General features: G+C 41.2%; 1 protein-coding gene across 2 annotated transcripts in view; it reads left to right on the top strand.

The window, feature by feature from the left end:
- Positions 1–26,744, top strand: part of LOC126191321 (serine protease svh-1-like) — a 457,777-nt gene that overhangs the window by 294,909 nt on the left and 136,124 nt on the right. For both annotated transcript variants that reach the window (XM_049932162.1, XM_049932154.1), the window contains exons 13-14: positions 2,373–2,611; positions 11,954–12,106. In XM_049932162.1, coding sequence (XP_049788119.1) covers positions 2,373–2,611; positions 11,954–12,106 — 392 coding nt within the window. The remainder of the gene's footprint in view (positions 1–2,372; positions 2,612–11,953; positions 12,107–26,744) is intronic.

Here is a 26,744-nt window from a genome sequence, read left to right as displayed (position 1 = left end):
TTCCTAAACACACAGAATCCTAAAGCACTCACCTATGTCAGATTCATTGTTGACATATTTGCGATCTGGATCAAGGGCGAGGACACACTATCCACTTTACTCCAGAACCTCAATAGCTTCTTCCCCATTTGCCTCACCTGGTCCTACTCAACCCAATAAGTCACCTTCTTAGATGTTGATGTCCACCTCAAGGATGGCTGCATCAGTAGTTCTGTCCATATCAAACCGACTAATCACCAGCAATACCTCCACTTCGACAGCTGCCGCCCATTCCATACCAAGAAGTCCCTTCCATACAACCTAGCCACGCATGGTCATCACATCTGCGGTGACAAGTGGTCCATCTCAAAATATGCCAAGGGTCTCACTGAAGCCTTCACAGACCATAATTATCCTCCCAACCTTGTACAAAATCAGATATCCTGTGCCTTATCTTTCCAGTCTCGCATCACCTCCCAAAGTCTCACCATCTGGCCACGGAGGGGCATTACCCTCGTACCTCAGTACCATCCACGACTGGAGCAGCTCAATTACATTCTCCACCAGGATTTTGACTACCTCTCATCTTGCTCTGAAATGAGAAATGCCCTGTCCAGTATCCTTCCCACCCCTCCCACAGTGGCATTCCACCATACACCAAACCTACACAATATACTTGTCCATCCCTAAAAAACTTCTGCTCCAAACTCCTTACCTCACAGTTTATACCCCTGTAGTAGACCTAGATGCAAGACCTGTCCTATACATCCCCCTACCACCACTACTCCAGTCTGGTTACAAACACCACTATCCCATCAAAGGCAGAGGTACCTGTGAAACCATTCATGTGATCTACAAGCTAAGCTGCAATCACTGTGGTGCATTCTACGTGGGCATGACAACAAACAAGCTGTCTGTCCGCATGAATGGCCACTGACAAACTGTCACCAAGAAACAAGTGGAGCACCCTGTCGCTGAGCACACTGCCCAACATATCTTTCATTTCAATGACTGCTTCACAGTCTGTACCATATGGGTCCTACCCACCAACACCAGCTTTTCTGAATTGCACAGGTGGGAACTCTCCCTGCAATATGTCCTACATTTCCGTAACCCTCCTGTCCTCAACTTTCATTAGTTGTTGTCCTCACCCATCCAGCCCCTTCCCTGTTCCCACTGCAGCAGTACGTAGCTGTCATTCCACCAATGCACTGCACCCAGTCTTTCTATTTCTTTTTTCCGCTACCCCCCCCCCCCCCCACACCTCTCTCCTGCTCTCTGTCTAACCTCCCAACTGTACCTAGCTGCCCTATCCTCTCTCCACCTTGTCCATGCATGCCCCCCGCAGCACTTCACGTGCTCCCCACCCCTACTCTACTATCCCTCCCCCTCCCCACCCCAGACTCCCCCTTATCCCCACCCAGTGCCACTCCATGACAAAGACCTTGTTGGCTGAAAGCTTATGTGTGAAAGTCTTTTTGTTGTGCCTATCTGCGACTTTTCATATCTGCTGTATGGTGAGTAGCAACTTCCTTTTCAGAATACTATTACATTCCATCCTTGATTTTCCATTGTTTGCTATAGGAAAGTACTGTGATAAAGCATGGAGACACAACTTTGTCACTTTATCAAAGCAAAAACAAAATAAAATAAAATTGTTCTCATTCTAAGTATGCTCCATTTAGCTATAGTAATTGGGAATACACTATATGTCTTCCGGAAGACTAGAAAATGTTCAGTGGAAACAGCATTGATGAACAGCTCTTTCAGCTTTACAGTACACTGGACTTCACCAAACTAAATATATGGATTCTGTACACAGAGGTTTCAGGGAATGTTACCAAACAACACAGTTTCTGAAGCATCTCAGGAAAGAACTAAGACAAATGAAAATTATGTTTCAAAACATATTACTTGTAATCAGCAATGGGTCAAATAATCAAGATGAGCCATGAAGTAATAAAATTAGGTGGCAGAGCAGAGCATCAAAATTCAAGAGCTAGAAAATGTGACATGTGGAGAAGTTGCACATAAAAAAATGTAAAACAAATGTAGTCTCGAAGCAGAGCATTGTTTGTGTGTCAGGCCACATGATTATGATATAAAAAGATTTTATTTTCTGTTGTATTAATATCCCATAATAGATCCACTCACAAATAAAAATGATGACTATAAATAAAAATGATGCACATTTACAGTTTGAATGTTCTTCTCAAAAACAGTTACCTTGTTTTTTAAAATTAAATATGTGCTAAAATAGAAATAAGCATAGTTCTGTGGCACTCAATTTGAATGCTGCTGCAATTTTAAATTTGTTAAAGTCTTCTATTTCTAGTGGTAAACTGAAGGACTCTGTGCTTCTTGGATTAACTTGTAACAATGTTTATTTGCAGTATTTGGTAAATGGGGTGTGATATGTGATGATCAGTTTGGCATCGAAGAAGCTACTGTGATTTGTAAGGAACTGGGTTTCAGTCTTGGAGCTATTGATGTCCGCCTACACTCATTTTATGGTAAAAGCAATATGAATGGTACTTTTCTCATGGATGAACTGCAGTGTATTGGCAATGAATCTTCTATCACTGAATGTTATTTCAATGGATGGGGTGTACATGACTGTGGACCTGAAGAGGTAAGTTTCTGTATATAAGTAAGTAGATGATCTTCTTTCACTTACTCATTTACTACTGGGTAATGCACAGGAAAACTGACATATAAATACATCACAGCAATTTTTTGAGTGCAGGTCCATCAAACCAATTTTACCTTGGTATTTACTAGAATAGGGATTAAGATATGTAAAGGAGGTTACACATTCAAAAAGAGAGGAATGAAATTTGTGTTAATTGTGTGGTTATTGCTGACTAAATATCAACTGCAAGGCATGAGATAATTTCTATTACCTTGAGATGTAACCACCAAATACTTCTGAAAGAAGCACCTAAAATGTAACCTGACCCTTTTAGCTTTCAGAGCGATATTTTCTTTCTCCACGGAGGAAGAATAAAAAGATAGAAGAAAAGTGGAGGTAGGCAAAAATGACATGAAGAGGGGTATTCCTCATACAAAAAAGGGAGGGGCAAGAATACTTAATTAAATAAAATAATAAAACAAAAAATTCTAACAAACACCATAAGCAAAATAGGGACAAGGGCAGTTTAATATAGAGGGGATTAAGGGCAGGAGGTTGGTAGTGTGAGAGGGTACATTGGAGAGCTACTTCCCATCTCCAGCCCTCAGGGCAACTATTACTGGATTGCAGGACCAATAGGCTTGAACAGCATAGCAAGCAGTTGTGTCTCTCAGGTAATGTACAGAATGCTCAGACATTGTGTTCAAGACATCTCAAAAGTGGACATGTTTTCTGTATCCATTCAAGCAAGCAGTCTGCCAGTTTGGTAATAGTCATCTTTACATAGAAACCCATGCAGTGGGTGTGATTGGTTTCACATGTTGCCCTGCCTTAAATGTCATTTGATTTGCTAATGGTGAGGTTGAAGTAGGTGTCAGAGGTGGATTGGTTTTACAGTTCAAATGGTTGCAAGTGCAGAAGGGATAAGAAGGATGTATGGAAAGGAGTGTTTAATGTGAAAGGAATGTTACCTGTTGAGCTGCAGATATATTATGTTTGATTCACAGGTAACAAAGTTTGGATGCCAGAGTTAATGAAAGTGGAGATTAAGAAGATAACCAGGTGAATTTCAGTTGGGTAAAGGAGATAAGCTGTAGCCAAGAGCCATATTAAAAGTTTGTCATACAGCTGGACCATCCAAGTTCCCATGGCCATTTCCCTCATCTCGTTGTAGATGAAAAGGGGAGCAGGCATAAGTAAGAATGAAGTTTATTAATGTGTCAATGAATGAGGTGTTTTTGGGTACTTTCAGGTGAGGATCAGTAGAGGTATGCTCAAGATGTGGGTGGCTACATGGGTATTCAGGTAGAAAAAAGTCACATTGATGGTGACAGTGAAGTATTCAAATTGGGTAGGGTGGGAATAGATTTTAACTTTGTGAGACGTGATTGGTGTCTTTTACACTGGGTGTGAGGCTCTGTGAGATAAACAAAAATGTGCTGGAATGAGATTTTCACTCTGCAGTGGTTTGTGCGCAGATATGAAACTTCCTGGAAGATTAAAACAATGTGCTGGACTGAGACTCAAACATGGGACCTTTGCTTTTCACAGGCAAGTGCTCTACCAACTGAACTATCCAATAACAACTCACACCCTGTCATCACAGCTTTAATTCTGCCAGTACCTCGTCTCCTACCTTCCAGACGTCACAGAAGCTCTCCTGCGAACCTTGCAGAACTAGTGCTCCTGGAAGAAAAGATATAGCAGAGACATGGCTTAGCCACAGCCTAGGGGCTTCTGTGAGGTTTGGAAGGTAGGAGACAAGGTACTGGCAGAATTAAAGCTGCGAGGACGGGGCGTGAGTCATGCTCGGGTAGTTCAGTTGGTAGAGAACTTTACATGAAAGACAAAGGTCCCGAGTTTGAGTCTCGGTCTGGCATACAGTTTTAATCTGCCAGGAAGTTTAAAAAATGTGCTGGTTCACCACATCTGAGATTTACCCTGTCTCAGTGCCACCCATGCCATTCATTCTACATTCACACCTTCGTCTCTACAGTCTACTTTCCACCATTGTGTCATATCCTTCCAGTCCACATTATCACATCACATGTAGCTCCCCATGCCTGCATAAGAGTGAGCTCACATACCTTACATTCCCATCCTGTACTCATGCTCCTTCTCTCTCCAGCCATCAGCCAACCTTCCTGCAATCCTTCCTTCTTCTTCTCACCTTATTTCTCCTCTAAAGCACTCTTATTGAAACACCCTCTCAGACTGCCGAGCTGCAGTGCTGGTACAATGTTATCAGCTGGGGAAATGTAGCCACAGAGGTGTATGTGTGTGTAAGGCTGCGAGTGTGTGTACATTTATAGTACTAGTTAGTTCTGAAGAAGGACACTCCTCTAAAGTTTAGCAATGGTAAAAGTCTTCTGTATGTGCCTCTCGATCACCCAGCATCTCTCTGTACTGTACTTAGTCCTTCCATTATTTAGTTTAATTTATTTGTCCTTACATCATGATATCAGGCATGTCAATTTAACATGGATATGGTGCGCAAAAGTTAAGGCCAAAAGTAACCTTCACATGATGTGTCACTGCCGAATAAGATAGCTGAATGAAACCTGGACCATACATACAGTGAAGAGTCAAAGTAAGTCGTACACCTGTCCAATATCATGTAGGGCTCCCACTAACATGCAGAAGTGCCACAACATGACATGCATGGACTCAAGTAATGTCTGAAGTAGTGCCGGAGGGAATTGACACAATGAATCCTGCAGGGCTGTCCATGAATCCGTAAGAGTACAAGGGGCTGGAGATATCTTCTGAACAGCACGTTGCAAGGCATCCCAGATATGCTCAATAATGCTCATGTCTGGCGAGTTTGGAGGCCATCAGAAGTGTTTAAATTCAGAAGAGTGTTCCTGGAGCCACTCTGTAGCAATTCTGGGCTTGTGGGGTGTTGCACTGTCCTGCTGGAATTGCCCACATTCATCGGAATCCACAATGGACGCAAATGGATGCAGGTGATCAAACAGGATGCTTATGTTCATGTCACCTGTCAGAGTCATATCTAGATAAATCAGGGGTACTCCAACTGCATACGCCCCACACCATTATAGATCCTCAATGAGCTTGAACAGTCCCCTGCTGACATGCAGGGTCCACGGATTCATGACGTTTTCTCCACACCTGTACACGTCCACCTGCTCAACACAATTTTAAACGAGACTTGTCTGACCAGACAACATGTTTCCAATCATCAACAATCTGACGTTGGTGTTGATGGACCCAGGCAAAGCTTAAAGCTTTGTGTCATGCAGTCATCAAGGGTACATGAGTGTGCCTTTGATTCTGAAAGACCCATATCGATGATTGTTGAAAAGTTCACACATTGACACTTGTTGGTGGCCCAACTTTGAAATCTGCAGCAATTTGTTGAAGTGTTGCACTTCTGTCACATCAAACAATTCTCTTCAGTTGTCATTGGTCCTGTTCTTACAGGATTTTTGCCTGGTTGCAGCAATGTCAGAGATTTTATGTTTTACTGGAGTCCTGATATTCATGGAGCACTTGTTAAATTATGGTACAGGGAAATCCCCACTTCATTGCTATCTCTGAGATGCTGTGTCCCATCGCTCATGCGCCGATGATAACACCTCATTCAAACTCATCTAAATCTTGATAAGCTGTTACAGCAGCAGTAAATGATTTAACAACTGTGCCAGACACTTGTTGTCTTATATAGATGTTGCTGACTGCAGCACTGTATTCTGCCTGTTTACATATCTCTGTATTTGAATACATATGCCTATACCAGTTTGTTTGGCACTTCAATGTTGAAAAAACTACTGTAATGTATCAGGAGAGCTAACTGAAAGAAATACGAAACACACATGAAGAAATGACATTTTTATTCAAAGAAAATAATCACACTGAAGTTACTGTGATTCATTTACAAAAGGTGGGAGATGGTTTTTAATAGGGTATGTGGTCACCATGGATGCAAATGCATGCACTGGGTTGTGCTCCCATGCTGGCCACAAGGTTGGTAAAGGGTCTTCTGGTAAGGCACTCCATTCCTGCCCCAGTGTGGTTGACAACTGCTGAACGATCACTGGTGCATGTGGACATGCTTCAGTATGTCTTGTCACAGCCCCACACATGCTGAGTGGTTTTAAGTTTGGGGAATGGGCAAGCCAGTCCATATGCTGAATATCCTCTCATTCCAAGAGATCCTCCACCTGCACTGTTCCATACAATTGTGCATTGCCATCCATAAAAATGAAGTTGGGGCCAAATGAAACCCTGAAGAGACACATGTGAGGAAGGAGTACAGTGTCACAATAATGTTGACAGGTGGGTGTGCCACATTTAAGGATTTAGAGATCAGTATGCCCATGCAACATTATGCCTCCCCACACCACAACACCTGGATAACCAAAACAACCATGTTCAGCAATGTTACTGGGTTTATTACATTTTCCCATCTCTTGCCTTATGAGGATACATGCAGCTTTGTTGAACATGATGATATTGGTTGTCAAGATGTTATCATGTGGGGAGGCAGAATGTTGCATGTGTGTACAGATCTCCAAAACTTTGAATGCATTACACTCACTGGTTAATGTTTTTGTGACATTGTACACTTTCCCCGTGTGTGTGTTTTCAGCAGTGAATTTGGCCCTGACTTCATTTTTCTGGATGACAATGTGTGACCACATGGAACAGCACAGGTGGAGGAGTCTCAGAATGAGAGGATATTCGATGAATGACTGGATTGCCTGTTACCCTGAGTTAAATCTCACCGAGCACATGTGGGATACATTGGGGCAACATATTGCAGTCTGTCCACATGCATCAACAGCCATCCAGCAGTTGTCATCTACACTGGTGGAGGAATGGAATGCCCTACTACAAGAACTCCTCACCAACCTTGTGGTCAGCATGGGAATGCATTACTGTCTGTGGTGATTCCACACCCTGTTAAGACCCCTGTCCCAACTACTGTGATGTTCAGGGGACCATAATGAACAGTCATTTCTGTTTGTCTCAGTGCATATTTCAGCTGTCTTTTGTGCTATACTGTGGCAGTTCATTCTATGTATGGTCCAAGTTTCATCATGTTATGTTATTCAGCAGATACATGCTGTGCAAAAGTTATTTTCGTCTTTAAGTTTTGGACACCAGTGTACATACATACACACACAAATACTTACTACTTATGAAACAAAAACACAAAATATATACACAAATAAAAGTGCACATACATATACAGTGTATTATACCACGTCTGCCTCCATAGCTGAGTGGTCAGTGTAGATGGCTGCCATGCGGACGATCTGGGGTTGACTCTCAGTTCATCTTAATGAAAACTTTACCCTTGTACTGAAATGTTCTTGTAATTACTTTCACACAATGAATAGTACCAGTTTCTCTTTTATATCTGCATACTAACAATGACTTTTTAAATCTCAAAAAACGCAAACTAGACCAGACAACATAATATAACTGTGAGAGATAAGTTTTCACTTTTATCACTACATTTTCACTGTAGACACAATTATACCCATAAGTAAAATACAGTTTGTATTTAGTTGCATTGTTATTTGTGCAAGTATTCTGATATACTGTAGTAATAAGCCGCAATCAGGCAACATTTAGGTTGTGTTTCGTTGGTAACACTACTTTTGTATTCTTTATGTCATGTAGGAGCAAAAATGCATCCTGCTTCTGCAAGGTCCTTATTCATTAGTTTCAGTTGTTTACTTGGCAGTTGATAATTATTACTGCTTGTAGTATAATAGGCATACAAATCTTTGTTCATGGATATGTCACCATGTTCTTTCAAATTCAAAATTGCTTCACCCATAAAGTGATGGAAATGTCAAGATTTTGACTGAGTGAGGTAGTGCAGTGGTTAGAACACTGGACTTGCATTTGTGAAGATGGTGCTTCAAATTCCATCCAGCCATCCAGATTTAGATTTTCCATGATTTCTGTAAATCACTCCAGGCTAATGCCAGGATGGTTCATTTGAAAAGGGTATGACTGCTCTCCTATCCATTTCTTCTGTATGCTAAGTTTGTGTTCTGTCTCTAATGACTGCAGAGTTGACAGGATGTTAAACACTCATCTTCATTTTGAAGATTTTGAGTTTTTCTCTGTAGGATTCCCTTGACTGTCATTTTGCAATACACCTTATAGCTATCTTTTATAGCTTAATGTCAATGACCACACCAAAGAATTTGTAACTGCTTGTGTCATATAGATTTTTGTTTCCCAGTTTAAGACTTATGTCTTCAATTTGGGCACATCTACTAGCATGCACCTGTAACCTGTATGTACCTTATTTTTGTACTATTTATTAACATAATGGTTTGCATTTTCTTTGTTCAAAGCAAGTGGAAAAACAATGGACCCAATACTGACGCTTAAGACAAACCATGTTTAACTGGTTGAAATTTGGAGTAGATATATTACATAATTTTCTTTTCCATGTTATACACTTGTCCACACACTGTTCCCCACAAACAATTCTATAAAGTCATCTACTTTCATCTCAGGTACTATTGATGAAGATTATGCAAATAGTATCATGACATACACAATCAATAGTTTTGGAGAGATCTAGGAAGAATCTAGCAAATTTCCTTTTTGTCATTTCCTCCTGTCATTATGTGGCTCACAAAATTTTCAGTTCCTATCTTGACCTATGTTGAAGAAAAAATGTTGAGCATTGTTTCCTATTTACAAATGTAAAAGTCTGTGTTTTATGGCTGTCTCTACAATCTTTCATAGTACTGATGTTATATTGACGGGTCTAGAAATTTATGGTTTATGTGTGGTGCCCCTTTTGTATAAAAGAATCACTTTACTCACTTTAAGCCATTCACTACCACTTTATTAAATGCAGAAAAAAAAAATCAACAGTGTTCCAGATTTAATTTCTATTCCATACCTACATCTGTTTTCACAGTAATTCAGTTGCATTCATGCCATATCTAAGCACTTTTTAAGATTAGTGATACTGGTGGCCTCTATATTTAAAAGCCTGCCCTTAAAAGGCACATTTAAACAATCAATTTGTGATGTTCCATCAAGTTAATTATTTCCACTGTTCTAAAAAGTCATTGTTTCCACATCGCACAAATAAACAACTTTCCAACCCGTTAGTTTATTTTTAATTTAGGCTGACTTCTTCAACATCTATTATAGATATATACTTTTTAACATTTCACCATATAACAACCAAAAATAGTGTCATCTTAACAAATGAAGGCATGGGTAGAGACAGCCAGTCACTTTATAGTAAAAATCTAAACCAGCTCTAAACCAACTGATAAAATGCATAAAAAAGATGAACAACCATCTCTCTCTCTCTCTCTCTCTCTCTGTGTGTGTGTGTGTGTGTGTGTGTGTGTGTGTGTGTGTGGAGGGGGGGAAGGGGGCTGCGAGCACTCTGAGGAGAAGATGTATCTGAAAGCTGGGATGCAGTGTACAACTTCCACTATGAGCTTATCAATTGCTCTCCACTACATAGTGAATGCCTTTCTTTATCCATTTCATTGTTTGTATTCTGCCCAGGATTTCTTGTTATTATATTAAATGTAATAATAACCTTAATTGTTATAAATCATATAGCGGAGATGCTGAGATGCAGATAGGCACAACAAAAAGACTGTCACAAATAAAGCTTTCAGCCAGTAAGGCCTTCATCAACAATAGACGACAAACACACACATACACACACACACACACACACACACACACACACACACACACACACACAAACGCAACTCACTCACATGACTGTAGTCTCAGGCAACTGAAACCACACCGTCAGCAGCAGCACTGGTGGATGATGGGAGTGACAGCTGGGTGGGGGTAAGGAGGAGGCAGGGTGGGGAGGGGGAGGGATAGAATGGTAGGGGACTGTGTGTGATGGTAGAATGGCAGCTGTGTAGTGCTGTAATGGGAACAGGGAAGGGGTTTGGATGGACGAGGACAGTGACTAACGAAGGTTGAAGCCAGGAGGGTTGTGGAAACGTAGGATGTATTGCAGGGAAAATTCCCACCTGTGCAAGTGAGACCCTCAGTATATTCAGTGAAGCCTTCACACACCAGAATTACCCTCTGAACCTTGTACAAAAACAAATGTCTCATGCCTTATCTTTCCAGTCCCTCACCACATCCCGGAGTCCCACTGTCCGGCCGCAGAGGAGCATTCTCCTCATAACTCGGTAACACCCACAACTGGAGCAACTCAATTACGTTCTCCTCCAGGGCTTCGACTACCTCTCACCATGCCCTGAAATGAGAAATTTCCTGCCCACTATCCTTCCCACCCCTCCAACAGTGGTATTCCACTGTCATCCAATCCTACACAATATACTCATCCATCCTTACACGACCTCTGCTTCCAACCCCTTACCTCATGGCTCATACCCCTGTAATAGACCTAGATGCAAGATCTATCCCATACATCCTCTCACCACGAACTGCTCCAGTCCAGTCACAAACATCACCTGCCCCATCAAAGGCAGGTCTACCTGTGAAACTAGTCATGTGATTTACAAACTAAGCTGCAACCACTGTGGTGCATTGTATGTGGGCATGACAACTAACAAGCTGTCTGTGCACATGAATGGCCACCAACAAACTGTGGCCAAGAAACAAGTGGACCATCCTGTTTCTGAGCATGCTGCCAAACATGACATCCATGCTTCACAGCCTGTGCCATATGGATCCTTCACACCAACAACAGCTTCTCTGAATTGCACTGGTGGGAACTTTCCCTGCAATATATCCTGAGTTCCCATAATCCTCCTGGCCTTAACCTTTGTTAGTCACTGCCCTCACCCATCCAGCCCCTTCCCTGTTCCCATTCCAGCACTACACAGCCATCATTCCACCATCACACACAGTCTTTTTATGTCTCTCTTTTTCTGCTATTCCCACCGCCCCTCCCCAACTCTCCCATGCCCTCCATCTAGCCTGCAGCACTTCACTGTCTGCCACCCCTACTATACTCTCCCTCCCCCTCCCAGCCCCAGCCTTCTCCTTACCCCCACCCTGTCACCACTCCCACAATGCACAGGTGCTGCTGCTTGGAGTGTGGTTTCAGTTGCCTGAGACAGGAGTCGTGTGAGTTGCGTTTGCCTGTGTGTGTGTGTGTGTGTGTGTGTGTGTGTGTGTGTGTTGTGCGCTTGTCATCTATTGTTGACAAATGCCTTACTTGCCGAAAGCTTTGTTTGTGACAGTCTTTTTGTTGTGCCTATCTGCAACTCAGCATCTCTGCTATATGGTGAACAGCAACTTTCCTTTTCATAATATTGTTCCATTCCGTCCTGGTTCTTCCTTTGTTTTATATATGCTAATCATTTAATTTTGTGGTTCCAGGAAGCAGGAGTTGTGTGTCGTGTACCTGGTCTAATGTGCTCTGAAAATATGTGGCAGTGTTTGGAGAGTAAAGAATGTATTAACATAAAATTCCTGTGTGACCAGGTTGAGGACTGCAATGATGGTACTGATGAATCGTCATTATATTGTGATGTAAGTCTCAAATAGTTTGAAACTGAGTTTATAATTGTGGTTTTTTTCTTGAAACAGTTGTAATAACTATTATTATTATAAGTGGTATTTGACTATATCCTAGACATCAGTGAATACTGGTGCACTAAGGCACCATTAAAAAATAATAACAAAAAGAATCTAACTTATGATGATTACTGTGAAACTGTGTTAATACTACATCTGTTTGTGAATTTTAACTGACATGTTAGTTGAAATTTACAGCAAAGAGTGCAACTTATTAAAGCAATGGGCATTTCATATAGGTTAAACGCTATCTACTCAAATGGGTTATTGAGCTGGATTTACAGGAAAGGACTGTACCATTTCAGTTATCTGAGGATATACCCTGTTGTGATAGACGATGTGAATGTTGTTTAGATGTGCTGCCATCAATGCCTCACTGACCACTTCATACATCCAATGATTTTGTCTTCAACTCTTAATGGTCACTTGACTAAAACAAAAAAACTGAACATAACAACATTCCAAAAAACTTATTTGTTCCACAGTACACAATTTGGTTGTCACTTCATGTCCTCTTTAACCTTGCATCAGAACTGGTCCTTTGTACCCATGGGTGTGATACATGGCATTGTTAAAACATATCCATGGCAATTTTTTGGGGTCTTCAACAGTTGTCATTTACAGTAGTGAAGTGCCACATTATCTTCATGACTCATATTGTCTTGTCTTTTGTGATTTCAATTGCCTCTCTGATATTTGGTCATACCACCTCAGGCTGCTCAGCAAGAACATACTGTTCTTCAGATTTTAACATGCACATTGCCCTTGAACTTCAACTACTGCAGTTTTGCTATCTCTCTTGAGACATACACGGTCACTAAATTTAGTTGTTGTTAATGCTACTGTCTTCAGTTTGAAGGCTGGTTTGATGCAGCTCTCTATACCACTCTATCCTGTGAAAGTCTGTTCGCCTCTGCATAACTAATACAACCTACATCCACTTGAACTTGCCTGCAGTAGTCAAGACTTGGTCTTCCATTGCAGGTTTCAACCCCATACTTCACTCTATTACCAAATTACTCCTTGATGCCTCAGGATATGTCCTATTAATGTGTTCATTCATTTAGTCATGCTGTGCCATAAAGCTATTTCCTCCATGATTTGATGTAGTATATCTTTATTAGTTATTCTATCTATCCGTATAATATACAGCATTCATCTGTAACACATTTCAGAAGCTTCTATGTCCCTTGTGTCTGCATTGTTCATCATCCACATTTTGCTTCAAGGAAGGCTTCCCTTCAGTGAGATACTTTCTGAAAAGGTGTCCTGGCACTTAAATTTACAATTATGTTAATTTTTAAAGTATTTATTTTCTTCAGAAACACATTTTACTATTGACAATCTGTGTTGTGTATGCTCTTTACTTAAGCCATTATCAGTTATTTTGCTATTCAAATAGCAGAAATCATTTACTACTTTTACTGTCTCATTTATTAATCTTATTCTCTTAGTGTGATGTTATTAATTTTACTGTACTTCATTAGCCTTGTAGCCTTATTTAACTTTTTTATTTTCATATTATAATGCTTTTTCTAGACACTGGACACTATCCATTCATTCTGTTCATGGATGTTTCAAGTTCTTTGGCATTTCTGAAAGAATTTCAATAAAAGAGGCCAACTTTATTTCTTCTCCCTGGACTTTAATTCCTTTTCCAAATTTCTCTTCGTTTCCTTTACTACAAGTATGGATTGAATAACATGTAGGATGTGATACAACCCTGTCTCGTTCCCTTCTCAGCTATTGCCCCTGTTTCAGGTCCTTCAACTACTGTTGAGTTTCTGTACAAGTTTTATATTGCTTTTCACTCCCTGTATTTTAAACACTATAACTTCAGAATCTCAAAGAGAGCAGTCAGTCAACAATATCAGAAGCTTGTTCAAAATTTGAAAATGCTATAAATGTGGGTCTGGCATTTCTCAAACTGTCTGCGGATCATGGTCTTGCGGTAGCGTTCTCGCTTCCCGCTCACGGGGTCCCGGGTTTGATTCCCGGAGGGGTCAGGGATTTTCTCTGCCTTGTGATGACTGGGTGATGTGTGTCTTTCATCATCATTTCATCCTCATTCACTCATAGTGGCATTAAAGAACTTGTGGAGCGGCGGCCACCAATGCCATACGCTCATTATTATTATTATTATTATTTCTCAAATTCATCCTTTAAGATGAGTCACAGTTCAGTATTGCTTCACATGTCTGTACACTACTCCAAACCTCAGACTGGTCTTCCACCATGTCAGCCTCTTGTACAGAATTCATGTTAGTGTTCTTCAACCATGAACTGTTAAACTTTCATATGACTTCCAGCACCTTCTTTTGTGTTGGGGTAATAGTTGAAACACTTGACAAATAGCAGTGGAAAGCACTGTAGGAAACAGAAATACCATAATAAATTCACAGTAATTGGACATCCAAGACAATTATATAATATTGCACGAGGCCACTGGTCCATTTAATTAGTCATTTGCTTGGCCTATCACACGAATTTTAAAAACTGATTTTATTGTCTATCAGCATTTACAGTTTGGAGAAGAGCTGATGAAATGTATAAATTATTGTTTAATTTATCTTTTCTGGAACAGATCAGTGAATCTTCTTCTTCCCCTTCTTCTTCTTCTTCTTCTTCTTCTTCTACATTTTCCCTCAAGCTGGTGGGGTCCACAGTTGTGAATCTCTGACACCAGTTTATCTGATCTTGTGCCTGATCAGGGAGCAGGCCTGAGATCTTGAGATCTTCAAGCAGCGTGTCATGCTATCACTGCCTATGTGATCCTACTGGTCATTTACCATTTACTCTTTCGGCCACAGCTTTTGTCAGGAAAACAAAACACACACATTCATTCACAGAAGTAAGCATACACCTCACACACACACGACCCCCATTTCCAGCAACTTGGACTGGACTGCAGCTGTCACGTATAACGGAAGCAACAATCTGGAGGGAGAAGTAAGGGCAAGGATTAGCAATGGACAGGTAGGGGAGGGGGAGAATGCTGTCTGGTGGAGCATGCAGACTGCCAATAGGCACAGCATCGGGAGGCTGCAGGGCAGAGTGGAGCAAAAAAGGAGAGGGCAGGGGAAGGGGAAAGATGAATGGGTGCATTGGCGGATGGCAACACGAGATGGTGAGAGTGTTGAACTGGGACAAGGTGACAGTACTTATGGGGTGGAGACTGTTCGCTGGAGAGCATGGGGACATTATGTTACCGTGGGTTGAGGCTTTGAGAGCAGATAATGTATTTTTAGGATAATTTCCATCTGCAGAATTCATAAAAGCTGGTGGTGGAGGGGAGAATCCATATGGCTCGGGTAGTGAAGGAGCCATTGAATCAAGCATGTTATGGTCAGCTGCATGTTGTTCCAAAGGTTGGTAGTCATACCAATATAAAAAGCTTTGCAATGATTGCAGTGGAGCTGGTATATGACATGCCTGCTTGCACAGGTGGTTCAGCCTCAGATGGGGTAGGATAAGTCATATTGTAAGTGCTGGATGGGTGGTTTGGGCAAGTCTTGTACCTGGGTCTTCCACAGAAATATGATCCCTGTGGAAAGGGGGTGGGAATGGGAGTGGCACAGGGGTAGACTAGGATGTTCTTGAGATTAGGTCGCTGACTGAGCAGTGGGAAGGATCTTAGGTAGGATATCCCTCATTTCAGGACACGATGATAGGTAGTCAAAGCACTGTTGAATGATTTTGCTCACTTGTTCCAGTCCATGGTAGTATTGGTTGATGGAGGGTGCATCCTTTGTGGCTGGTTCTTGGGGGTGGTTGATTGGAGGTGTGACAGAAATGGCATGGGAAATCTGTTTGCAGACTAGATCTTGGGGATAGTGCCTGTCTATGAAGGCCATGGTGAAACCCTTAGCATATCTGCCAAGAGAGCACTTATCACTGCAGATATGCCAGGGCTGGGTGGCCAGGTTGTTTGGGAGGGTTTTTACAGTGTGGAAGGGATGAAATCTGTCAAGAGGCAGGTACTCTTGGTTGTTGGTGGGTTTAATGTGGACAGAGGTGTGGATGGGGTCATCAGAGAGGAGGAGGTCAGTATCCAGAAAGGTGGCATCCTGGGTTAAGGAGGACAAGGTGAAGTGAATGGAGAGAGACCCATTTCCTTGCCATTTCCATTTCCCCTACACCATTCCTGCCACAAGATTCCCCACTCCATCTTTCTGCACCAGTTCAGAAAAGTATATCTTTCCCTAGCTAAAACCCAGTCCCACATCTTGTTTCTTAAAAGCTGCCTGAACTGTGGAATCCTTACCAATGACCAAACCATAAAAATTCCTCTCACTGGATCCCACGCCTCTCTTCATAATGATGTTGACTTTTTCAAAATCCACCAGCCCCTGGTCCCCACAAACCTGATACTGCAAAAACACGTTCCCATGGTATAGGCATCCCAGATCCACCTCTGCTCCCTCTGCAAGATATTGTGATTGTGGAATCCCTGCTACATACATCACATTGCTGAAACTTAATCTCTTGCTCTCCAGCACCTGGAGCAGCATTCCAGACACCAGCTCCATATGTTATCCAACATACTGACAATCTACTGCTGCCTCAGGTCACCACTATCCAACCCCTCTTCTATCTTCATAAAATTGTCATCATCATCACCATCATCATCATTCAGGTTTATTTTCTTTCTATAGATCTCTGATATATTCCTTCCATGTGTTAGCCTTCCCTTCGTTGTGTGGTACTGGCTTGCCATTTGCATTCCTAATATTTGTACAGCATCTTCTCTTTTCTCCAAAGGTTGCTTTCATTTTCCTATGCCTGATAACTATTTTTCTCATACTGATGCATACTTCTACAGCCTTGAATTTCTCTTCTAGCCAATTCTGCTTGACATTTTGCTCTTTCTGTTAGTCTGTCTTTTAGAAGCCTTGTCTTCCCTTTTATTTGATTGATTTTCTGCATTTCTATATTTTATTCTTCCTTCAATTAAATTCAATATCTCCTATATTGTTGAGGATTTCCACTGGGCTTTGTCTTCTTGCCTGTTTGGTCATCTGCAGCCTTCACAATTTCACCTCTCGAAGCAGTTTATCTTCTATCATGTTCTTTCCTCCTGTTTCAGTCAATAGTTGCGTAATGCTCCCTTTGAAACCTTAAGCTATCTTTGGTCCTTTCAAATTATCCCTGTCCCAATTCTTAATTTCATACCTTTTTACTATTCCTTCTGTTTCAATGTGCAGTTCATAATCATTAAATTATTATCATAGGCCACATCTGCTCCTGGAAATGTTCTAATGTTGGCCTACTGCAGTGCGAATACACTGATGATTTTTCAGTCAACATTTTTCTCTTGTCACGTGTGCATATTGTTCTGTTTTACTGCATGTTATTCACTTCATTGAAACTCCACATTTGCACTTCAGTGACATATAAGGAAAGAAAATCAGTATTCATGCAACATGTGCTACTTAATATGTTCCAAAATGCTGCACATAAAAGTAGGATTTTTCTGAGCCTCATATCTTGGGACATTTTGGTTATAGAATGGTAGAGTCAGGTGTTTTGAATAGCTCTTGGACCAGGGACTGTTTGTATACCCAACAGAAGGATTATCTTACTGTAACTATCCTACAGTATAGGGTCAAAGATGGAATATTACACACTTCTCCAGCTTAGGCAAACAGAGAAAATCAGTTGGTTCTTTTTGCATTAGATGTCGTCTAGGTGCACCTCAAGGGGCTTATGGAGGCACCATTTAGTTCTTGGCCTGTTCCTGACAAAACCTAAAAAACATGTTTTTTGGGTACAAAACAGAGCTGCAGATTCCAAGGCGGCTTTGCACAGAAAATGATTGAAATTTTTAGAGTAGATTTCTAAGATCACAATTCAAACAACCTTGAAAGTTTTAATATCTTTAGTCATTACCAAGGTACAGAGTTTCAAAGTTATCCTAGTTCTACACATAAAACTGCTCATACACTCATAAGATCTGGTGTGAGGGATAATTTAAATAATAAGTAACTGCAGCAAATTTCTCCAATTTTAATGGTATATTCTGTAGGCATTTATCTAGAAGTGCCATCTTCTTATTTTCAAAAATCTTTATCCTTTCTCGAGAAGTATCTTGAAAACATGGTTTTTGGTACCAAGACTGAGCTGCAGATTGCAGGACAGTTATGCACAGCGAATCACTGTAATTTTTACGATGTATTCCTAAGATCCCAAACTCAAACAATCTTGAAAATTTTCTTGGTATCTTTATCTGTTTCTCAGATATAGAGGCTCAAAGTTACCCTACTTGCACATGTAAAATATGTACTTAAAGTCTGGTGAGACATGAAAAAGTAGTTTATAAAAAGACATAGTACAGAGAAATACGCCATAAAGGGTCTCCATTATCATCAGAAGGGTTATGGGAACCCCATGTTGTTGTACTGAAGCACACGCTGATTTTTGTGCACATAAAATTCAGTCTGAAGTGTGAAACTATACAATTTTGCATTATTTCAATTTCATATAAGTAAACTATCAAAATTTTACTGACCCACAAAGTTCTTTTCATATGAGTGGCATGCACTGTTGTTTATTAAAAGACTGAGTGTAAAGCTGGGGTACCAGATGCCTCATTCTACATTCCTAATCACCTTTAAAAGTTTTCCCAAAATTTTTCGTATGTGAATGTATTTACACTTTTTTATGCTATGAGAGAAGGAGACAGGGACAGTGGGAAAGAAATGGACAGGTATTAAACATATACTGGAAGATAGTAGACAGTGACTGTGGTATAGAAAGAGTGAAAGAGACAATGGTAGTGTGAGAGGAATAAAGAGAAAGAGAAAGTGGAAGTGGGTGAGAGCCAGTGATAATGAGAGACAGAGTCTATGGCAATTACAATGAGAAAGAGGGAGATAGTGACAGTGAGAAGAGACAGCAGCAGTGGGAAGGATGAATGTGATAGTAGCAGTAAGAGAGAGCTGTGACATTGAGAGGAGACAGTATTAGTAGGACAGAATGAAGGAGATGGTGGCTGTGAGATGAAGCTGCGTTGGTAAAGTACCAGAACTTCAAACACTGATAGAAAGCAGCGAAGCTGAAATCGTTATAAGTACGGAAAGCTGGCTGAAGCCAGAGATAAATTCTGCCGAAATTTTTACGAAGGTGCAGACGGTGTTTAGAAAGGATTGATTGCATGCAACCAGTGGTGGAGTGTTCGTCTCTGTTAGTAGTAGTTTATCCTGTAGTGAACTAGAAGTGGATAGTTCCTGTGAATTATTATAGATGGAGGTTACACTCAACAACCGAGCTAGGTTAATAATTGGCTCCTTTTACCGACCTCCCAACTCAGCAGCATTAGTGGCAGAACAACTGAGAGAAAATTTGGAATAGATTTCACATAAATTTTCTCAGCATGTTATTGTCTTAGGTGGAGATTTCAATTTACCAGATATAGACTGGGACACTCAGATATTTAGGATGGGTGGTAGGGATAGAGCATCGAGTGACATTATACTGAGTGCACTATCCGAAAATTACCTCGAGCAATTAAACAGAGAACTGACTCGTGGAGATAACATCTTGGACCTACTGATAACAAACAGACCCGAACTTTTCGACTCTGTAAGTGCAGAACAGGGAATCAGTGATAATAAGGCCGTTGCGGCATCCCTGAATATGGAAGTTAATAGGAATATAAAAAAGGGTGGAAGGTTTATCTGTTTAGCAAGAGTAATAGAAGGCAGATTTCAGACTACCTAACAGATCAAAATGAAAATTTCTGTTCCGACACTGACAATGTTGATTGTTTATGGAAAAAGTTCAAGGCAATCGTAAAATGCGCTTTAGACAGGTATGTGACGAGTAAAACTGTGAGGGATGGGAAAAACCCACCGTGGTTCAACAACAAAGTTAGGAAACTACTGCGAAAGCAAAGAGAGCTTCACTCCAAGTTTAAACGCAGCCAAAACCTCTCAGACAAACAGATGCTAAATGATGTCAAAGTTAGCATAAGGAGGGCTATGCGTGAGGCGTTCAGTGAATTCGAAAGTAAAATTCTATGTACCGACTTGACAGAAAATCCTAGGAAGTTCTGGTCTTATGTTAAATCAGTAAGTGGCTCGAAACAGAATGTCCAGACACTCCGGGATGATGATAGCATTGAAACAGAGGATGACAAGCATAAAGCTGAAATACTAAACACCTTTTTCCAAAGCTGTTTCACAGAGGAAGACCACACTGCAGTTCCTTCTCTAAATCCTCGCACAAACGAAAAAATGGCTGACATTGAAGTAAGTGTCCAAGGAATAGAAAAGCAACTGGAATCATTCAACAGAGGAAAGTCCACTGGACCTGACGGCATACCAGTTTGATTCTACACAGAGTATGCGAAAGAACTTGCCCCCCTTCTAACAGCCATGTACCGCAAGTCTCTAGAGGAACGGAAGGTTCCAAATGATTGGAAAAGAGCACAGGTAGTCCCAGTCTTCAAGAAGGGTCATCGAGCAGATGCGCAAAACTATAGACCTATATCTCTGACGTCGTCTGTTGTAGAATTTTAGAACATGTTTTTTGCTCGAGTATCATGTCATTTTTGGAAACCCAGAATCTACTATGTAGGAATCAACATGGATTCCGGAAACAGCGATCGTTTGAGACCCAACTCGCTTTATTTGTTCATGAGACCCAGAAAATATTAGATACAGGCTCCCAGGTAGATGCTATTTTTCTTGACTTCTGGAAGGCATCCGATACAGTTCCGCACTGTCGCCTGATAAACAAAGTAAGAGCCTATGGAATATCAGACCAGCTGTGTGGCTGGATTGAAGAGTTTTTAGCAAACAGAACACAGCATGTTGTTATCAATGGAGAGATGTCTACAGACGTTAAAGTAACCTCTGGCGTGCCACAGGGGAGTGTTATGGGACCATTGCTTTTCACAATATATATAAATGACCTAGTAGATAGTGTCGGAAGTTCCATGCGGCTTTTCGCGGATGATGCTGTAGTATACAGAGAATTTGCAGCATTAGAAAATTGTAGCGAAATGCAGGAAGATCTGCAGCGGATAGGCACTTGGTGCAGGGAGTGGCAACTGACCCTTAACATAGACAAATGTAATGTATTGCGAGTACATAGAAAGAAGGATCCATTATTGTATGATTATATGATAGCGGAACAAACACTGGTAGCAGTTACTTCTGTAAAATATCTGGGAGTATGCGTGCGGAACGATTTGAAGTGAAATGATCATATAAAATTAATTGTTGGTAAGGCGGGTACCAGGTTGAGATTCATTGGGAGAGTCCTTAGAAAATGTAGTCCATCAACAAAGGAGGTGGCTTACAAAACACTCGTTCGACCTATACTTGAGTATTGCTCATCAGTGTGGGATCCGTACCAGATTGGGTTGACAGAGGAGATAGAGAAGATCTAAAGAATAGCGGCGTGTTTCGTCACAGGGTTATTTGGTAACTGTGATAGCGTTACGGAGATGTTTAACTAACTCAAGTGGCAGACTCTGCTAGAGAGGCGCTCTACATCGCGGTGTAGCTTGCTCGCCAGGTTTCGAGAGGGTGCGTTTCTGGATGAGTATCGAATATATTTCTTCCTCCTACTTATACCTCCCGAGGAGATCACGAATGTAAAATTAGAGAGATTAGAGCGCGCACGGAGGCTTTCAGACAGTCTTTCTTCCCGTGAACCATACGCGACTGGAACAGGAAAGGGAGGTAATGACAGTGGCACGTAAAGTGACCTCCGCCACACACTGTTGGGTGGCTTGCGGAGTATAAATGTAGATGTAGTTGTAGAAGAAAGTGACAGCTAGGGAGACGCAAAGAGGTAATGGCAGTGAGTTGGGCTGAATTAATTAGTGAGTGAGAATGGGCAAGAAGGAATGGATTGGTATGAACAACTTGCAGCCAATGGATTAGTGGGTGAGGGCAGGTTACAGTTAGGGGAGTGTGTGTGAGTGAGAGGTGAGTTGTATGTTAAAAAGAGTGTGAATATGATTGCATGCCTAACTTTTTGGGAAAATTTGTAAAGGTTCTGAGGAAGGTAGAATGAAGCAGCTGTTACCCCACTTTTTTGTCAGATTCTTTTAACAAGCAGGACTATCTTCGCCTTTTCTGTGCTCCGAGAGGGGCATTTTTCTGCTGGTACAACAATACAGCAACTTCCATTTTGGGAAAAATTAATGTGTAAGAACTGGAGGGGTTAAGTTGCATTGTTTTAAGCAACTGTTTAGACCTTTGCTAAATAATTCATGATTCTTGAGTGTTGTGAATCTGCCATCTGTAATTGTTTCTTACTGAATATTATTGCTTCAGAGATTTGTGCTTCTGCACTCTTTAGATAAGTTAACCTTAAAAAAATATGCAAATGCTCACCATGTCCATGGTATTCAATAAGCCACACATGCCTTCCGGATCATGCCAAATTGTGAGCACCTCATGGAGCTCAACTTTTATTTGCTGGGTACAGGCTTCGTGAACCAGGATTTCTTGAACTGGGAATGGGTGTGTGCTGCCAGTCCTCTATAAACTGTAAGCCCTGGGCATACTTCAGTGACCACTGTGTTGGGTGGTGGAATGTTGTGTGTCACAGGGAATGGGGAGCTCGGCTTTATTGCCCAAATCACAAGGATGAAAAAATGTTAAATGTTTCTGAGGTTTTTAAAGGGGAAGAGGGCATGTCTCCTAAGATGTCACATTCTTCATAAAGAAAGGTGTAGATGGTATTGCAATTGGCCTGAAGTCAATAAAGAGTCTTTGCAATGGTTTATAGTCAATTGAAACCATCACTTTGGGACAGTTACAAAAAAAGCTTCTTAAACCAAAGATACTGGATGATTACAGCATTGTATCTGACCTGCATTAATCTCAATTCTAGCCATGGTGCAGTGTAATGTGGAGACCTAATGGACAGAAATCTCACTGTACCTCTACAGGGATACATTAAAAATGCAAGGTATTAAAGTTATTCAACAGGTGCCTTATGCTGAAGCAAAGAAATTGTGTGACCCATGCAGCATCCATCATACAGTATGTCATTTGCATGAGTTGTGAAACAGCTTACACTTAAAGTCAGCAGGTCAACACAAAACACTAGCAGTAAACAACACTACCAACACCTGCCCATGTTGTTCTACATGCCAAATCACAGGCTCGAATATACTTGCAGCTGCCAGAGAATCAGTTTTGCAGCCATCTAGGATTCACTGTAACCATTTTACCTGCCCCCCCCCCCCCCCCCCCCCCGTCCTCACCCCCACCACACACACAAAAACTTAGTTCACTCAATCACAGCCTGTCATGTGTTTATACCCAAAAAGGGAAAGTTAGCATGAAGAACAAATCAAAATAGACTAGAAACTAAAGCAACAGTGATGAAATCAGCAGTCACCTCTGGTTCTGAAAGATCTGACAGTGGGAGTAGTTACTTTAAAGAACCCAAAACGTTCCTCTAGTAGACCTACAGTACCCCCCCCCCCCCCCCCCCCCCACATCAAGTTGCAAAGAGAAAGGAAAAACAAACTCATCAACAGATAATGGACGTACTGCAGCGGAATTTAAAAGGATTCAGAAATTAGGTGGATGAACCAAACTTCTAACATAGGATAGATCTGTCTGAACAAGTCTTTAGGAAACATATTTTGAGGATTCTGATACCTCTGTGCTACAGAAATATTGCCACTATAGAAAAGATGACCTCATTGGTGAAAGGGCTAAGGGAGGAGTGGTAGTGTTCATCACTGACACATTGTACTCTCCATCTGTCACCCTAACTAGCACACTACAATCGGTTGCTGTCACTGTATATTTCTGTCATGTCAGGTAACACTATGTTCCATTGATCTCATGCCACAGCAAATGCTGGTTAGTGCTCATCAGTCAGCTTCCCTCACCATTCCTTCCTTTTACAAGTTTTCAATTCACATAGTGCTCTAGGGGCTGCAACTCCACCTGTCCAAGGGGTCAAGTGCTTGAAAATGTATTAAGATGTGAAACATTGTGCTTCCTGAATACAAAGGCAATGACACATTTTTGCACAGCAACAGGGTCATTCTCTGCAATTGATCTGACAGTTTGCTCTCCCACTTTCACAGATTCTGGCCAGCAAGAAGTGATAAATTACTTTCTTCCAGTGCACACTTCCCTACCGTATTTACTCGAATCTAAGCCGCACTTTTTTTCGCTTTTTGTAATCCAAAAAACCGGCTGCGGCTTAGAATCGAGTGCTAAGCAAGCGGAGGTTCTGAAAAATGTTGGTAGGTGCCGCCACAACTAACTTCTGATGTCGAATATATGTAGCACTACAAAGGCAAGCTTTGTAAAAAAGAAGGGTGCAAGACGAGCTGATTTTCTCCGCCCCGAGTTTCGACCACTGCATTTTCATACATTGTCCAACGAAGTAAATACAAATTCCGTATTGCTCATCTTCGAATGTAGCAGAATTTCAATGTACTACGAAAATCCGACTGGTAAGACTGTTTGGGATGTTTGTCAATATGTCCAACTCTACTTTCTCAATTTTTTCCTACCTGTGAGAAGAGATGGTTGCTAATAGGAACCTGATGAAATGTAAATCACATGCAGTGATATTCTTCACCATAAGAATAATACGAATATAAACATTGTGCCACGTATTTTTCATGTTTGCTGCTATCTCATTTAAATCCTGTCTGCCTAATAAACTACGAAACTAGAGTGAGACAACAGCAAACGTGGCAGAATATACGTATCGTGTCATGTTTATATTCGTATTATTCTTATGCCTAATAGTGATACAGTCAGAAATGAAGCACGACAACTGACTAGATTTTTAAACCTAAGATGACTAATTTCTGTGCAGAATTTGATGTACTAAAGAAGCGGCGGCAAAGATTTTCAAACGGAGAAAAATTTTCACCTATCTCTCGTTCAGAACATGTTCTATCATACGCAGTCTATTATTTGGTTCTTGTTGATCATTATCAAAGAAAGCAGCAGTATAAGTAACAACAAATATCAGTCTCTTGCCATTGTTTTGCTAATGAGACGATTCCTCTTTTTTTTAAAAAAAGCGGCGGTAGCGCGCACAAAAGCAAGCCATGCCGCGAGCCGCGACAGGTTGTAAACACGCACTATCAGAATGCGACTAACAATGCATGACACAGTACAGTAATGCATTTTCAGCTTAAGAGTGACGTAAACACCTATAACAAAGAAAACAGCAATTATCAGATCGAAGCAAACTAAGCAATCGATTCAAACCAGACGAAGCACGTGAAAAAGGAAGGGTACCCGAATAAATACGGACGGAGTGCCTGACGCATAGCGATGGCTACCTGGTAAAGCTTAACTGCTATGCTTACGTCTCGAACCAAACTACTGTAGCTGTATCGTCATTCATTCGAACTAAATTGTGTCTCATATTACAATGGACCAACTTTGTTTCGATTTGGAGGTGCGGCCTAAAACTATTCTCTCCCCTTGAATTTCGAGTCTAAAATTAGATTCGGGAAATTTTTTTCCTTTATTTCGAGTCTCATTTTTCAGGTGCGGCTTAGATTCGAGTAAATACGGTAATTTTGTCCACCTTACATAAAAAACAGACTTGTAAGGCAGACTGGATGCTGTATAGCAGTTGGTCATAGAAGAGCACCAAGGTGGGGTACAAGAGTGGGTGGATCACATTATCAATCTGATCCACTCTTCTGCCGATGAATCTATACCAAAATCCTCTGGCCATCACAGGAGTTAACCTGTTCCTTGGTAGAATAATCATTGTCAAGGAGTGCAGGGTGGGGGGGGGGGGGGGGGGGGGTGGGGGGGGGGGGGGGGGACGACAGTGAATGCCCAGCACACACCTAATGGAGAGTGATACGCAATCATGAAATGGATTTCTGATGTCCGTTAACCACTCAGCTTTCACCTCTGTAGTATGGGATTCAGTAAGGCAGACCTCTGGGAAAAAGATGTCAAGCCTGCTAGCTATCATACAAGACAATGGAGTTCTGAAAGTCAGACCCGTGGAAACAGCATAGACCATGGCGCAGTCCTGTAACTGTGTAACACTACCTACAGGTTCAGTTCCACATTTCCATGCCTATCACAAGCTTAGGGAGAGGGGACAGGTTCATTTCAACTCCAGTAGTAAAGAGGCTTATAACCTCCCCTTTTCCATGTGGGAATTGGACACAGTACTATCTGCAGCTCGCAAGACTGCCCCTGGACTGGACTTGATACAATATGTCATTTTACAGCACCTTAACCTTGAGTCTGAGGAAATCCTGTTTACCTTTTTAGTAGAGTATGAAGTGATGCTCAATATCCTGACCATTGGCAACACTGAGAAGGTATACAACACTGCTTTGAGACACAATACCATTTGACAGTACAAAAATAGAGATTTCGTGGTCATCTCTGAATATTTCTGTGGTCCTTCCTTGCCAAGTGTTGTATTAGATTTAGTCATGAATGCTCTTTGCAGTATGGTCCTTTAGGTTCACAATATCCCTCAGAGTAATGTTTTAAGCTTGACTTTGTTCGAATTTGTGATCTATAGTGTATTGCCTGCATTGAGGAATCCTGTGAACTGCTTTTTTTTTTTATTTATTTATTTTTTTATTTATTTTTTTTTATTTTTTTTT

Source organism: Schistocerca cancellata, chromosome 1, assembly GCF_023864275.1.
Source record: "Schistocerca cancellata isolate TAMUIC-IGC-003103 chromosome 1, iqSchCanc2.1, whole genome shotgun sequence".
NCBI lineage: Eukaryota > Metazoa > Arthropoda > Insecta > Orthoptera > Acrididae > Schistocerca > Schistocerca cancellata.
The sequence above is the reverse complement of the archived record's forward strand: the minus strand, read 5'-3'. Positions and strand labels throughout refer to the sequence as shown.